The following is a 15,481-nucleotide window of genomic DNA, read 5'->3' as shown; positions in this document are numbered from 1 at the left end:
CTTCCCACACTGCCCCATGATAGAAACCTGTGAAAGGAGAAAATTGAGCATTAATCCCCAAGGCCTCAACAGGCAGGCTCTACAGTGCAGCAGTCTCTGGTTTTAGGTGAGAACAGTCAGGTGGAATACTTCCCTAAGCATCAGAACAGGTCTTACACACAGGCTTTGCTCACAAGGCGGATTCCTTTTCTCTATGATCTTAAAAGTCTTCTGAGGCAGGCCTGGATGGCTCAGAGGGTAAGAGCACTGGCTGCTCCTCCAGAGGTCCTGAGTTCAATTCCCAGCAACCATATGATGGTCCACAACCATCTGTAATGCGCTCTGGTGCCCTCTTCTGGCCTGCAGGCAGAACACTGTATACATAATAAATAAATCTAGGGGAGGGGGACTTAAAAAAAAAAGTCTTCTGAGGTAAGCTAGGCAATGGTGGTGCAGGCCTTTAATCCCAGCATTCAGAGGCAGGCGGAATTTGCAGAGATCGAGGCCAACCTGGTCTACAGAGTGTGCTCCAGGACAGCCAGAAGTACACAGAAAAACCAAAAATAAACCAATCAATCAACCAATCAGTCAATAAGAGGCTGGGGGAATGGCTCAGAGGTTAAGAACACTGGCTGCTCTTCCAGAGGTCCTGAGTTCAATTCCCAACAACCATCTGTAATGTGCTCTGGTGCCCTCTTCTGGCCAGCAGGCATATATGCAGTACAGAAACACTACATATAATAAATAAATAAATCTTTTTAAAAAAGAAAAAAGTAATGAAATTAAAGGCACACACCTCTAATCTCAGCAGAGAGGCAAATCACTGAGTTTGTGGCCAGCCTGGTCCAAGACTGCCAGGGTTACACAAAGAAACTCTGTCACAACAAAAAAAGTCTTTTTTTTTTTTTTTTTTGGTTTTTTTCGAGACAGGGTTTCTCTGTGGTTTTGGAGCCTGTCCTGGAACTAGCTCTTGTAGACCAGGCTAGTCTCGAACTCACAGAGATCCGCCTGCCTCTGCCTCCCAAGTGCTGGGATTAAAGGCGTGCGCCACCACCGCCCGGCCAAGTCATTATTTTATATACTAGATATATGCTAATAAAAAAAAAAAAAAGTTGGAGGGCATGCAAAAGTATCTGACTGCCCAAATTGTCTTTTTCAGTAATGGGGACTGAATGTCAGGCCTTTTGCAGGCTAGGCAAGTAGTCTGCTCCTGAGCTATGTTCCCAACTGCCATTTGTACCTTTACTATGAGACAGAGTCTCACTAAAGCTCCTCAAGCTGGCTTTGAAGCATGAATGCTCCTGCCTCAGCCTCCTAAGGAGCCTACAGCACCTACAGACTTTCCTTTATAACTGGAGTACAGAGGCAGAAGCAGAGCGTGCGGGCAGAGTTAAAACTCACCATCATTCTAAATTTCCTTTTTTTAAAAAAAAAAAAATAGGGTCTCACTATGTAATTCTGGCTGGTGTAGAAACTCACTTTGTAGACCAGACTGTCTCAAATTCACAGAGACCCACCTGCCCGTGCTTCATGAGCACTGCAATCAAAGGCATGCTCTGGTTGGTAATTCTTGTTTTGGGGTGATGACTATCAGAACTCCATTCTCGCTGCTCTTGTATTTGAAGCTCTCTGGACAGAGCAAAGGCTTTGGCATCAGCTGGACCTGGCGCCCAGTACTCAGTAACTCCAGGGAGCGGTGCGCCTGTGGGGCTTCTGGAGACACCGCATACTGATAATGCTGAACCCCGACTTCCCGTTAGCTTGCTGCACAAATCTAGACAAGGTGTTTAGTTTTTCTGCTAGCAGTGATGTCCTAGGGTTCTGTGAGGACGAAATGACATGTGTGAAGCCCTGGTACACACCTAGGGCTTGGCAGTCGGGCTACCAACCATGACATGAGCTCTCAGGAGCTCCCAAGCTGGGTCCAGAGTTCACGCCCCAGCCACCCTTAGTGTTCTTTAACTCCTAACTCCCACCAACTGTTCCCTTTTCATTTCCCCCTTCTTGCTGAGGGCAAAGAAAGGAGAGAAAGGATGAAAACCCAGTGGGTGTGTCCCTCTCTTCAGGATGTCCTAGCAAGCTCCTAGTTCTTTTCCAAGTCCCAGATCAAAGGCATTCCCGGCTCCAGGTCCCAGATGGGCAGGTGCAAGAGGAACCCTCTCCCCACGGAACTTCCACAGTTTTCTTCAGCCTGCATCCCCACCGCTTTCCTTGGTAGGAGCTGAACCCTGAAGCCCTGGCTGAGCCTTGAGCAAGGTAGCTAAAGGACCGATTTAAGTGCAGCACCAATGAAAGACAGGTAAACCAGCGCCCACAGACCAATGAGGAAGCGTGTGCGCGAATCAAGGATACTAAGGGGACTGGCCAATGTCGTTAGAGGCAGTTTACAGGGCAGGCGGCTTACTCCTGTGATCTCTTAACCCACTTTGTAAAACTCTGAGGCAGCTCTCTTGCTCCCCGATTTTAACAATGAAAATGTGAGGTTAGTAACTTCTTAGGGTCCCCAACCAAGGGAACACAAAATCATTCCCTCGCATGGATGAATGGAAGCCTAAACTGTCGTTTACTCTTCCACAAGCAAAGGTGTGAGGAGCGCATGCCCAAAGACACACTCATTGAGGCTTGGAGCAGAATCCTCCCCTTGGCCATAAAACATCGGGGTAAGAGTGGGGCACAGGTCGTGATCATTCTTCGGATCACGGGGCTTCACTTCTCTTTAGCAGCATCTTTAGTTCAAGGAGAGAGTCCAGCTGGGAAGACCCTTCCTGATGCTACAGAAGAGCCAAGCCAGGCAACTACCGGCAGGCTATCAAGTCAAACCACGGCAGGCCTCAGCTACAGCAACTATGAGAAAAGATGCCAGACAGGCTCGAATTAACACTTGGGTGGTGGCTAATTAATTCTCACACCCAGGAATGATCACATGCCTGTGAGGTGGCGTGCTGTTAGAGTAGAGGCAAGTGCGGTCCTAGATCCTGTGACAGTCAGTTCTTCTCGTGACAGCCTTCCACTGTCCCCAAGTCCTTTCTCTGCATTCCTAACGTCCAGAAGAGACAGCCACAAGCCAGATTGCTATTCCTCTGTATTACCTGGAACTCACTCGAAAAGCATGGTGGGAAACCAATGGTGCAAAGAAAGGATTGCCCCTCGCCATCCAGCAACCACCTCCTTCACCAGCTGGGGTCCCAAAGGGACCCTGAGCCTCAGAGAAAGGACGGCTTGGCTGTCTTTTTAGCTGCTTGCACAGAATCCTGCCCACGTGGTCATTTTCTATCCCTCCAGCAAATGTGACCCAGATTCACTTTCAAAGCACTGCAGCTGAGCTGGTGGTGTAGCTACAGCTCGCTGCCCCACTTTCCCAGGCCTCTCCTGCTATTGAAACCAAGCTCCAGAACAGAGCCAGGGACCCACAACATACAGCCAAGAAAAGCGAGAGAAGCTGGGAAGCGAAGGAGCCTTCTTGGGTACAAAGCTCCAAAATGCTCGGAACAAGAAAGATTGCTTGCCCGGGAATAGGGGTCCCCAGTAGAAATATTCTTTGGAGTCCCATTTCCTACCCCTACAGCCCTTGATCCCATCTGTGGCTTGGCCAGAACAAACCATGTCCACCTGCTCTCTGACAAAGCCTTTGGACTGAACAAAAGAAAGCAACGGAAGTGGCAAGCTCAGGCCCATTCCTTGCTGACCTAGGAAACTGCTGGCCTCCTACAGTTTAGGTTGCTAACCAAGTACTAGGAAGGACCACACTAAGTGCAGTAATGGACATGTACACCTCTTTTTACCAGTCCTCTCTGATCCCCAGTCAAAGGTTGCTGGAAGCAGGTATGACTGCTCTCCCCTCCCCTCGCCCTGTCTTTTACAGATGAAAGTGAAGCTCCTTCTACAGATGAAACTGGCTAAAGTCATCTGGCTAGATAGATTTCCTGACTCTGGATACAACTGTGTCTGTAGTTCCTGGTACATAGCAGGGGCTCAATCTTTTTATTGAATAGATAGATGAATGGATGGGTGGATGGATGGATGGATGGATGGATGAATCTGTTGTTCCGGAGGAGAGATGCATGGACAAAAAAGAGGAGCAGATGCCCTTCCATGAAGAGCGTGGCACCAGTGTTCTCAGGACTGTCTGCCCACGGTCAGAAAAGCAAGATGGGACTCCCGATTAGAACAAGGTCCATGTCTGGTGTGGGCAATGAACCAGGAAACAAGGAGCTAGAACATAAGATGGAAAAGGGCTTGGAAGAGATGAACTGTTCTATAGGAGGGATTGGAGGCGGCTTCTTGGAGGAGGCTGCAATGGAGCAGATGTTGGGAACAGCACTTTCTACGATGCTGTCCAACTGGTTAGCCTGAGTTCCTGTGTACGACTTTCACAGCACAATCAGTTTCTTCCCATCCTCTCGGCTAGACTGAATTCCACGAAGAAAGAACCACATCTTCAGCTGCCTTTGAATATCAATGGCAAAAGCAAAAGGGGGGGGGGCAGCATGGGAAGCTGCTGCAGAGAGACTGAGAGTCTGACATCATAGGGAGAAACAGAACAACGGCAGTCTCCTGTAGGGCTGCAGGCCTGCAGCTTCAGCTTCCTATGTTAGCTCACTTTTCTAATTAATCCGAAAAACACAATTTCCTCTCCTTCTTCCTCCCTGCTGATGAAGGATGCTTACACACGGGGTGTCCTTACTCTTCCTCCACTGTCCCCCTTCCCACTGTGTGGCTCGCTGACCGCTAGGCCCACTTAACGCAAACCGCAAGGTGTTTTCCCTTCTCTTCTCCATTCTCCTCCTCCAGGCAGCTGCTGAGATTTACAGCTGCCTGCCCTGCAGATTTTCTTGCAGATGCTAATAAAATTTTCCTCAACCTTAAAACAAAATAAAACAAACTGAACAAAGCTGGGGTTGGTGACCCACATCTGAAATCCATCTGTTGGTAGGTAGAGGCAGAAAGACTAGACTTCAAAGCCAGCCTCATTGTTCGAGGCTAACCTGGGCTATATAAGACCCTGTTTCAAACAAAACAAAACAAAAACTAAGAAAGGCCTAAATCGATGGATGAATGAATACCTAATTGATGGGTGGAAGGTGAATGAATCCCTTTGCACCAACTCTGTCCTAGTCAAAACAAGACACTTGACAGGTGTCTGCGAGAAACTAGTCGCAACAACTGTACAAATCCACAGCGCAACAAATGTGAATGGTGCCCCCTAGAGTTGTGTAGTTGTAAAACCACATGATATCTGACCATTTTCTTCACCTATTTCCACAGGCCTCAAAGAATAGAGCTTTGTTGTTTTGTTTTGTTTTGAGACAGAGTTTCTCTGTGCAGCCCTGGCTGCCCTGAAACTCATTCTGCAGACCAGGCTGGCCTCAAATTCAAGAGAGCTGCCCGTGTCTGCCTCCCTAGAGCTGGGACTAAAGGCGTGCACTCCCAGCGCCCAGTTTGATGTTGTATACCTTGTTAAAATAAGCTCCCCAGCCCCCACCACCACGTGTCAACCGCCCTCAGTGAGTAAGGATAGCCATTAGGGCTGCTATTCACTCTAGACAGAGTCAGAGGAGAAGAAACAACAGAGAGGCCTGAGGTGTGGAATTTGAATTTAAGGGAGATACTGAGACAGGCTATTGGCTCTCTCCAGTTTTGCCCCTGCCCTCTCCTTTTTCTATTGGTCAGTATCTGAAGGCTGCTCCCAGCGGTGACTTGGAGATCAGGCCAGCTATTTAAACTGTCACCTGTGCAGGAGTCAGACAGGGCCAAGTGGTCTAAGAAATGGGAACAACCTCACACTAGGAGTTACCTAGATCTGTGCCTGCCAATCCTGTGTGACTTCACAGAAGTCCCCAGGGCCTCAGGGCCTTAGCCTAGCGTGTGTCCTGACAGCTCACAGCCTCTTGAAACCTCTGGAAACCCTAAAGTTCTCACAATTGACTCTTGGTGCATTTCGAAGGGGCTAGGCTTGGGGAGATAAGAACAGGGTTGGCAAGAAAGGTGTGAGGGCAGTGAGGGCAGGCAGGGACAGGCTAGATGGCAGCATCTCTGAGTCTGGCAAGTCTGCCTTGAGAAGAAGCTTTCTCAACACTGGCTTACCTCTCTCCAATAGTGACCAGCAGGGAGTTCCCATCACACCCCTCAACCAAAGGTGGGGTCCTAAGACCTGCTCAAGACACCAACTGTAAAGGCTAGGGACTTGGAAGTCTCTACACTTGATAAGACTGATTCTTCTTCTTCTTGGGTTCTTTTTTTTTTTCAAGACAAGGTTTCTCTGTAGCTTTGGTTCCTGTCCTGGAACTAGTTCCTGTAGACCAGGCTGGCCTCGAACTCACAGAGATCCGCCTGCCTCCACCTCCTGAGTGCTGGAATTAAAGGCATGCGCCACCACTGCCCAGCTTTTGATGAGACTGATTCTGACACCCCCACTTAGCTTCATAACCCAAAACCCGGGGGAGGAGAAGATTACACAGGACACAGCTGCTTCCAGTGTGAGCCTGACTTCACTTCCCCCCAGAAGGCAAATTCTGCAGCAGAGAGCTTCAGAGCATTCAGGGTGTCCCAGCACCCACATGTGGGAGTCTCCCCAGAAGCAAGACCGCCTGTTTCATTACTCTGGTGGAGCCCCCACAACATTCTAAAACCGTATGGAGACTTGAGCCAGACACTAAAGTAGCAGCCTGGTCCGACTCAGCTGCCTCTCTTCTTTCCTAAGGAAACACCCAACGGCAGCACAGTTATTTTTAACTGCAGCAGCCTCCCCTTCTCCAGCTTCACTGGTCCAGCCCCCTCCCCAAGACAGCCATTGGTGGATCAGGATGCAAAGATCAGCATGATGCCAGAATCAGAGCATAAGAACACAGCCCAACACCTGCCCAGCCCTTTCTCAACTGACTTGGCAGGGTCCTAAGGGCCTTTGCCTGATGATTAAACTCCCTTGAATCCCCTTGACTTACTGCCTAGACCAGAATCTTAAACAGCAGAGCCCTCTCAGAGAACTGGAGGGAGAAACTGTCACTGAGCCATCTAGAACCATATATAAGAGATGGAGGATGGGCTAGAAACAAGGAGACAAAAGTGATGCATCCCCTCTGCCTTCAGGAGGAGAGGTCTATGACTCGGCGGCCCCTGAGGTATGCCCCTTCAAGGCTGGGCAAGCAAACCTCTTCCTGCATCCTAGGGCCTGCTCCAAACTTGGTTACTAGCTGATGTTTCAGGACCAAGACATCTGAGGACTTCCTCCACGGGCTCCCTCTTGCCCACCAGCAGTTCCTGCCTACCATGCTTCTCTGCCATCGGCTCCTCCAGAGCTCGCTCCTGCATCTTTCCTGACCCAGAGTCTACAGAGCCCCTCCCTCCTAACTTCCTGTTACAGCCCACTGCCACATATTAGCCTCTAAGTACTTCTTGCACTCATTTGGTCGGTCGCTCCTTACTTGATGACCTCTAGTGTGCACAGGGCCCCTGTGTAAGTTACTGAAGGTCAAGACATAAAATCAGCCATGGCACTGAATAGCTCACAGTCATGAGGGAGTGATGGGCTCCCTGTGGGTTCACTGCTCTGCTGGGCAAAGGAAGAGGAGGAGAGAAAAGCATGAATATATAAGAGTGGAGGAGGAGACTCTGGGTACCACTGGGGACATTAGGGCTAGAAGGGCTGGTACTTAAGAGAGGAGGAGGAGTGGCCAATATCTTGCAGAGAAGAAAATTAAAGCCTAGAGGTTTGATCCCACATGCTGCATACCTTGAAGGGCGAGCAACTGCGCAGTGCTATGGGGATGGGGGTGGGCAGCTGGTAAAGCGGAGGAGATGGAGTGGGGCCTGGTTTGGGCTGAGTTCTTATGCTGAAGCCTTTACTTCACTGGCAACGAGGAGCCAGAGATGACTTATAAGCAGCTGGGGTGATGGGAGCAGGTTTGCATCTTAGACTAAAATGCTCTGATAGTCACGTGGAAGCAGGAGGAAAAGACTGAGGGAACCAGAACCATCCGGCTGATCAGAAGGTCCAGGTGAGACGATGAAGCGAAGGAGGCAGACATGTTATCTGACTGACACAAAGCAGGCCGCTGATGACTCTGACACCAAGGTCTGCTGAGGTGCTGAGCGCACATCCGCACATCCGGGATCCAGCTCTGGATGCCTCCAGTGAAGCAGCTCTTTTATTAAAGCCAAACACTAGGCTGAGGGCTGGAGAGAGGCTCAGCAGTTAAGAGTTTTGGCTATTCTTCCAGAGGACCCAGGTTGAGTTCCAAGCTCATCACCTATAACTCCTTATCCTCGTCTGATAACAAAGCCTACACTCTTAACCTCTGCTGCTTGGGAAAGGCAAACGGGCACCTCCTGATCAGAGGAGGTAGGCCCTAGCCCTCCTCGCACACAACCTTCGGAAGGTGAGTAAAATCGCCTCCGCCAAAGGCTTCCTTGTAAGGAAATAATGTAACAGAAATCAAAAGTTTTTATTCCTAACCATGATCGTCATAGTGTTATCTACCCTACTACAGCAGATCAGTGAAATAAGAATAGAACATAGAAAAACCCTGACTGTAGTTACTGTTAAAGGAAATATATACATACATACATATATATACAGTCTGAGCCAGGTGTGGTGGCGGACACCTCTCATCCCAGCAGAGGCAGGTGAATCTCTATGATTTTGAGACTAGCCTGGTCCACAAAGCAAGTTGCAGGCCAGCCAGGGCTACATAGTGAGACCCTATGATGAAAACACAAAAATAAATTTTCAAATAACCATAAAATCTGAGATGTAAATTAGAAGATCTTTTTCCCGGTAAATGAAGAAACACGGGAACAGAGGCCAGGAAGGTAACTATTACATACATAAACCACAACGGAGTGGGAAAAGCACAGGGTGCAGAAATGAGAACAAGCCTCATTCAGTATTGGGGGAGGCAAGGTTTTTCTGGTTTTTCTTTTCTTTTTCCTTCAGGTTTCTCTTGAATGTCCTTTCAATAATAACAGCAGTCATAACAACAAGCTAGATTCCAGCTGACTTGGCCCTACCATGGTGGTGCGCACTGGCCCACTCTTCCCTCAACCCCGCGGCACCCAGCTAGCCAAAGCTGCTGCAGGTCTCTCTTACCAGCGACTCTGACCACGGCCCGCTCTGCAGGGTCCAGCACCGAATCCTGGCTCTTCCGCTTCTTCTGCTCATGCAGTGGCAGATTCCAGGGCAAGGTGTCCCCGGGGGGACAGGGAGACAGGCTCCCTGACCGCTCACTCCGGTAAGATCGCTCGCTCCGGCATGACCTCTCACTCCGACAGGACCGCTCGCTGAGCGTTTCTTCATCTGAGGAAGACATGGCGGCTCGCAGGGGCGGCTACGGGAAGGACTGGCTGTCCTGGGAGAAGGATCTGGAGGAGAGAGGGAAGAATGAGAGCAGAATGGAAGGATCACATAAGGAACAATGAGACTAGAATCGCGACTCCTGGCCCGGCTACTGACTTGATCTCTTCACCCTCCTGAACCTCAGTCTCCTCTTTTACCAAATGTAATAACACAGCTGGGCATGGCAGCGCAGGCGTTAATCCCAGCATTCGGGAGGCAGAGGCAGGCAGATGCCTCTCTGGGTTCGAGGCCAGCCTGGTCTACAGAATGAGTTCCAGGACAACCAAGGCTACACGGAGAAACCCTTTCTAGAAAAAAAAAAAAAAAAATATATATATATATATATATATATATAGCACATGCCAAGACTAATTCTTAGGGCTTAGGGGAAAATTATATTAGGTAATAGATCTATCTACCTACCTATCTATAGATAGAATGTGAATGATAGATAGATAGATAGATAGATAGATAGATAGATAGATAGATAGATAGACCTATTAGAACCAGCACTTAAGAGGTGGAGGCAGGAGGATCAAGAGTTTAAGGCCAGCCTTTGCAACATGGTGAGTTTAAGGCTATCCAGGGTTACATGAGTTCTGGTTTCAAACAAAACAAAAAGTCAGGCATGATGGCTTATGCCTATAATTCCAGTGCTTGTGAAACAGAGATGGAGGGGAGGCTGTGGCTACTCTTCTAGAGGTCCTAAGTTCTATTCTCAAAACCAAACTAAAATCTGATGACCTCTTCTGGCCTCTGCAGGCACCAGGCATGCTTGTGGTACACAGACATGCATGTAGCAGCTAAAACGCACACAACATGACAAAATTAGTAATATATCTACATATATATGTGCTCTCACACACACATACACACATATATGTATGTTTTGGTTTTTCAAGACAAGGTTTCTCTGTGTAGCCATGGCTGTCCTGGAACTTGCTCTGTAGACTAGGCTGACCTCAACTCAGAAATTTGCCTGCCTCTTCCTCCTGAGTGCTGGGATTAAAGGCACGTACCACCATCACCCAGAAGTAACACTGTCTTTAAAGATTAAAAGAGAAAAGAAAGAGGGGCAAGAGGATCCCACAAGTAGTTTAAGGTTAGCCTACATATTGAGTACCAAGCCAGCCTGGGAATCAGCATGGAAGTCTGTTGAAAGAAATCTCCCTCCTCCTCCAATGCTGGGGCTTGGGCCTCCGGCCTTGCACATACTAGGCAAGGGCTATATCACTGGGTTACAACCCTAGCCGCAAGTACTTATAAATCATTAGCACCATGTGGCTGGATATGGTACACAAACCTGTCATCCCAGCACTCAGGAGGCTAAGAGGCTGAGGCAGGAAGACTGTGAGGTCAGTGTCTTCTGGGCTATATTCGGTGACCCTGTCTCAAACAAACATACAAAGAAACTTGGGCTATAGGGAGAGATGGTTAAGAACACATACTGCTCTTGTAGGAGACCCAACTTCAGTTCCCATGACCCACGGCAGGCAGTTCATAACTACTTGTAAGTCTAGCTCCAGGGACCTGACGCCCCCCTCTGGCCTCTTCAGACACCAGGCTCACGTGCACATATCCATGCACACACAATACATGCACACAGAATTAAAAATAAAATGAATTTTTATCCAGGCATACTATAACATGCCTGTAATCCCAGAACTCACAAGGCAGAGGCAGGCAGATTTCTGTGAGTTCAAGGCCAGCCTGGTCTACATGACAAGCTCCAGGCCAGTCATGGCTACATATTGAGACACTGTCTAAAAACAAACAAAAATAATGTGTGAATGTGCCGGGCGGTGGTGGCGCACGCCTTTAATCCCAGCACTCGGGAGGCAGAGGCAGGCGGATCTCTGTGAGTTCGAGGCCAGCCTGGTCTACAAAGGGAGTTCCAGGACAGGCTCCAAAGCTACAGAGAAACCCTGTCTCGAAAAACCAAAAAAAAAAAAAAAAAAAAAAAAAATAATGTGTGAATGTTACCTTCCATTACTAATAGCCAGACAGAAAGATATGCGTTCAAATTCTACTCCTTTATTCATTAGCTGTATGACCCTGAAAAAGCGATTTAATTTTGTTACCCTTGACATTCTCTTCTATAAAATGGACACGATGCTACCATCTAACCTCGTAGTGTTGATTGCAAGAACTAACTAATATCCTTTCATCTGATGCCAGGTACCCAGTAAGCAGTCAGTGCAGAAGCTATTATTACATTCCCCTTCTTACCTCCCAGGAATCTATACGGATAAAATGGGACAACAGATGGGAAACATTTTCAAAAAGCTAATGTACAGTCTCAGCGGCAGGAACGAAAAGAAACATGAGCTACAATAAGTGGGAATTCCTGATTTCTCCAGCACAGATTAGACACAGCACTAAACCTGAAGCAAGAGAGACCTGGCTGTAAATTCTGGTCCTGCCACTCACAATCGGTGAGATCAGGGGCAAGCCACTCTACCTCTCGGAGACTCAGCTTCATCACAGTGGGGGAGGGGGCAGTACTTCTCCTTCCAGGATATTTTAAGGACACCCGTGAAATGCGAATGTAAACGTAGCTGGTACCATGTATGTCACACAGCAGGCATTAGATGAAATATTCATTGGCTCATTCCAAGGGCTATGTGGGAATACATCACACAGCGTGGGGCCAGGGGTGACGGTAAGGACCTTCAGTTTTTCTGGTCAGTTTAGCTAGCGGAGGGAGAGGAGTGGAAACACAATCATTCCAAGCCAGCTGGACTCCACCAGTCAGACTGGGCAGCCTTCCCTCAGCCAGGCCCAGCTCACTGCCCTGAACCATCTGCTACACACGGCCCACCACCCCAAGGGCTCTCAGAGCCAAGATGATGCATGCCTTCAGCTGTCAGCCTTCCCATAAGGACCCAGAGCTAGCTCAGGTAAATAGTTTCCTTTGGGCTCTAAAGGCAGGACATGGAAACGCTGTCAAGTTTTCCTTACGGGGAATACCTGCACACAGGGCTGTGCAAAACAGGGAAGTGGCCTAAATGCCCAGGGCACAGCTCCTTGTAGATCCTGGGATATCTCAGTTTAGAAGCAGCAAGAGGTAGAGACACTCTCCTGGATCAGGGACGTCTCCCTCAGAAGCACAGAACTCAGATAACAAAAGATCCCACCATGCATGGGTTTCTGTGAAGCTCGGGGGCAGTCAGAGCGGCCCTGTCAGGGCATTCCTGTGTGTGTCAGCAGTGAGGCGCTTCCCAGGGAACACCAAGACCCTTCTTGCCCCCTGAAAGAGTTGAAAAGATCCAAGGACGGGCACGGCTTTGCCCTTTATCGGAGCACTTGACCCCAGTCTCCTCATTACCTTCTAGTACCTACCTCTTTGGTTCGGTCGGGTGCTGAAGTGACAGCCCCAACCTCTAGGAAACTCAGGCTGTGCACCCATTCTACCCTCAACCCTGGGCAGGAGACTGCCCCTCCTCTCTGACCACCTGCTTCGTTCTAGAGCCTCCCATTCCCCTCCTAGACGCCCATTTTTACTACAAAGGCTCTCGGAGGCAAGGCCTCCTCGGTGAGAAGCCGGGCCCTCCTCGGCTCAAGCCAGGCCGGTGACAATCTTCGACCTCTCACACACACACTCACACCTGTGTGACCTCCGGGCTTCCGCCCTACTCCTCAATCAGTCAGGTCACTCTATCCATCCCGGATTGGCAGGAACGCGCGCCCACACCCCCAATGCATCTCGAAGGTCCCCAGGCCACCTGGGTCCTCTACAGGCATCTGACCCTGCACCGACAAGCTGCTGCCCTCCCCACCTCTCCTCCACCCCCACGGCGCCGGGGGGGGAGGGGCGCTCCCCGGAGTCGGTGGCGGCGCGGGTGGGTCCGCGTGCCCGCCGCGCGTGGCTGACAAAGAGCGGGGACGCGTGACCGAGGATCGGCAGGGCGTCGGTGCCATCGACCGATCTCGGGAACCAAGAGGCGAGTTTCTCTGTCCAGCCCTGCCCGCTCCTGCAGGTCACGGTCGTGTGCCCCATTTTTCCCAGAAACACGCCTCCCTTTGGCCCGGGCAGCGGCCGCCCGAGGGAACCCCGACTCCGCGCGCTCCGCACTCCCCGCGCTGCAGGTGCGAGGCCCGCACGGCTGCGGTGCCCGTGCCTGTCAACCCGCATGCCAGTCGCCCCGGGGCTGCGGAGCGGCCGCCCCGGCTCCAAGCATCACCGCGCAGCCGGCGGAGGAGCTGGGAGCCCCCCGAGCCCGCCCCGCGCCTTACCCTGTGAGCAAGAGGAGGAGGCCGGCGGGCGGCTGCGACGCGGCGCGGCGCGGCGGAGGGGAGCGGCTCCCACAATGGCCGAGCTCGCGCCGCCGAGCCCCCCGCCCCCCGCGCCCTAGCGGCGGCGGCAGAAGCCGAGCCCGCGCAGCCGCCCAACCCGCTCCCCACCCCCGGCGCCGGCGCCGCCCCCCGCCCGCCGCGCTCTCCGCCCTGCACCCCTCCCGCCGCGCCCTACGGGTCTGCGGCCCCGCGCCCCTCCGCACTCACCCCGCGTCCTCTCACAGTCCCTTCCTTTGCAAGGACACCAGGGCCCGCGGGGACGATTCACACCCCTCACTTCCCGGCCTCGGGGCTGCAGACCTCTCCGCCCCGGCCCGGGGCCGCTCGCTGACCCTGGCCCGCCCCTTGGAGCTCTTCTCGGCCAGTCCCAGGATGACTCTCCCAGGCTAGGGCTCTCTGCCCGGTCCGGCTCGGCCGGGGTTCTGGAATAACCTCGGCCTGCCCTCTTGCCCACTTCCTCTAAAACCACATTCTGTCATCACTCCTGGGGCCCCTTTTGGAGAAGGCCCCGGGGGAATTGAGTCCAGGAGGAACTTGAAGGCTCCATTTCTCCCGAGGGATAAAGGGAAGAGGGGAGCCAGCACCCCCTCCCCCAAGAGAATTCTGTCTCTTGATTGATTGGAGACACTTGGAGGCTATAGGGTAAAGGCAGCGCCTTGCTTGGAGGAAGCTTCTTCCACTGATGAGACGTTTATTGAGCTCCTTCTGCATGCGTGAGCTAGCGATGTAGGCACATCTGCTATCTTCTGTGGTGCAGATAAGTAATGTATCTAGAATGTTTCTACATAGAAACAGCCACCTTATGGGTATGCCTTCTGGTTACTGTGCAAAGTACTTTACCTGGTTGATGATAGACATAGATTTCTTATCATTCATTCATTCAACAAATATGCTTTGAACGTCTACACCCTAGTTACTGAAGATCCCTAAAAGAGGAGTATGCATCTAATCCCTGCCCACAGGCCCCAATGAGTTTACAGTCCAGCAGATCAAATAAAGACCATAAGGCATCCCAAGAGATTGCATTATGGTCTTTCACTTATGAATGCAAAACTAAAATCAGATAATGTTCTCAAAGGTCCTCCAGGGAGATAGAGGCAGAAGATCACAAGCTCATCAAAGCCAGCCGAGACTTGGCCGGAAAAATGAAATCAGAGGACACAGAGGTGGAGGAAAGAGAATCAAGGATCAGGAGTTGAAGGTCTACATACACAAGATCCTGACTCAAAGGAAAACCAAACCCCAAATAAAGAAGTCATTGCATATGGTAAATGCTAAATATATTTAACTTTCATAAGTCCCAAATAATTTTAAATTTTTTGAAAGATTTATTTATTATATATAAAGTGTTCTGTCTGCATGTATACCTGCACGCCAGAAGAGGGCACCAGATCTCATTACAGATGGCTGTGAGCCACCATGTGGTTGTTGGGAATTGAACTCAGGACCTCTGGAAGAAGAGCCCATGTTCTTAATCTCTGAGCTGTCTTTCTAGTTCAATTTTGAACTTTTATTACATTGTGTATATATGTATGTGTGCACGTGTGCCAAGGTTCACAGTGTGGAGGTCCAAGGACAACATGTGGGAATTGGTTCTCCTCTATCATGTGGCTCCCAGAGTCTAAGGTGAGGTCCTCAGGTTTAGCTGAAAATACCTGCTGAGCCATTTCACTAACCCTAAAAATACATTTCTTTTACTTTTTTTATAGTTTATATGTATTTTTTTTAAAGATTTATTTATTTATTATGTATACAACATTCCTCCATGTATGCTTACATGCCAGAAGAGGGCACCAGATCCCATTATAGATGGCTGTGAGCCACCATGTGGTTGCTGGGAATTGAACTCAGGACCTCTGGAAGAGCAGTCAGTGC

General features: G+C 50.2%; 1 protein-coding gene across 5 annotated transcripts in view; it reads right to left on the bottom strand.

Moving 5' to 3' along the window:
• Positions 1 to 13,644, bottom strand: part of Macf1 (microtubule actin crosslinking factor 1) — a 345,446-nt gene extending 331,802 nt beyond the window's left edge. For 3 of the 5 annotated variants that reach the window (XM_057784479.1, XM_057784476.1, XM_057784480.1), the window contains exon 1: positions 9,065 to 9,333. In XM_057784479.1, coding sequence (XP_057640462.1) covers positions 9,065 to 9,284 — 220 coding nt within the window. In that variant the 5' untranslated portion in view covers positions 9,285 to 9,333. Of the gene's footprint in view, positions 1 to 9,064; positions 9,337 to 13,546 lie in introns of those variants that run through there. The other 2 variants (XM_057784472.1, XM_057784473.1) reach the window with 2 other exon arrangements.
• Between the last annotated feature and the right edge of the window lie 1,837 nt (positions 13,645 to 15,481).

This window comes from Chionomys nivalis, chromosome 11, assembly GCF_950005125.1.
Source record: "Chionomys nivalis chromosome 11, mChiNiv1.1, whole genome shotgun sequence".
NCBI classification, from domain to species: domain Eukaryota; kingdom Metazoa; phylum Chordata; class Mammalia; order Rodentia; family Cricetidae; genus Chionomys; species Chionomys nivalis.
Note: the sequence above shows the minus strand (reverse complement) of the source record. Positions and strands in the feature narration are given on the sequence as shown.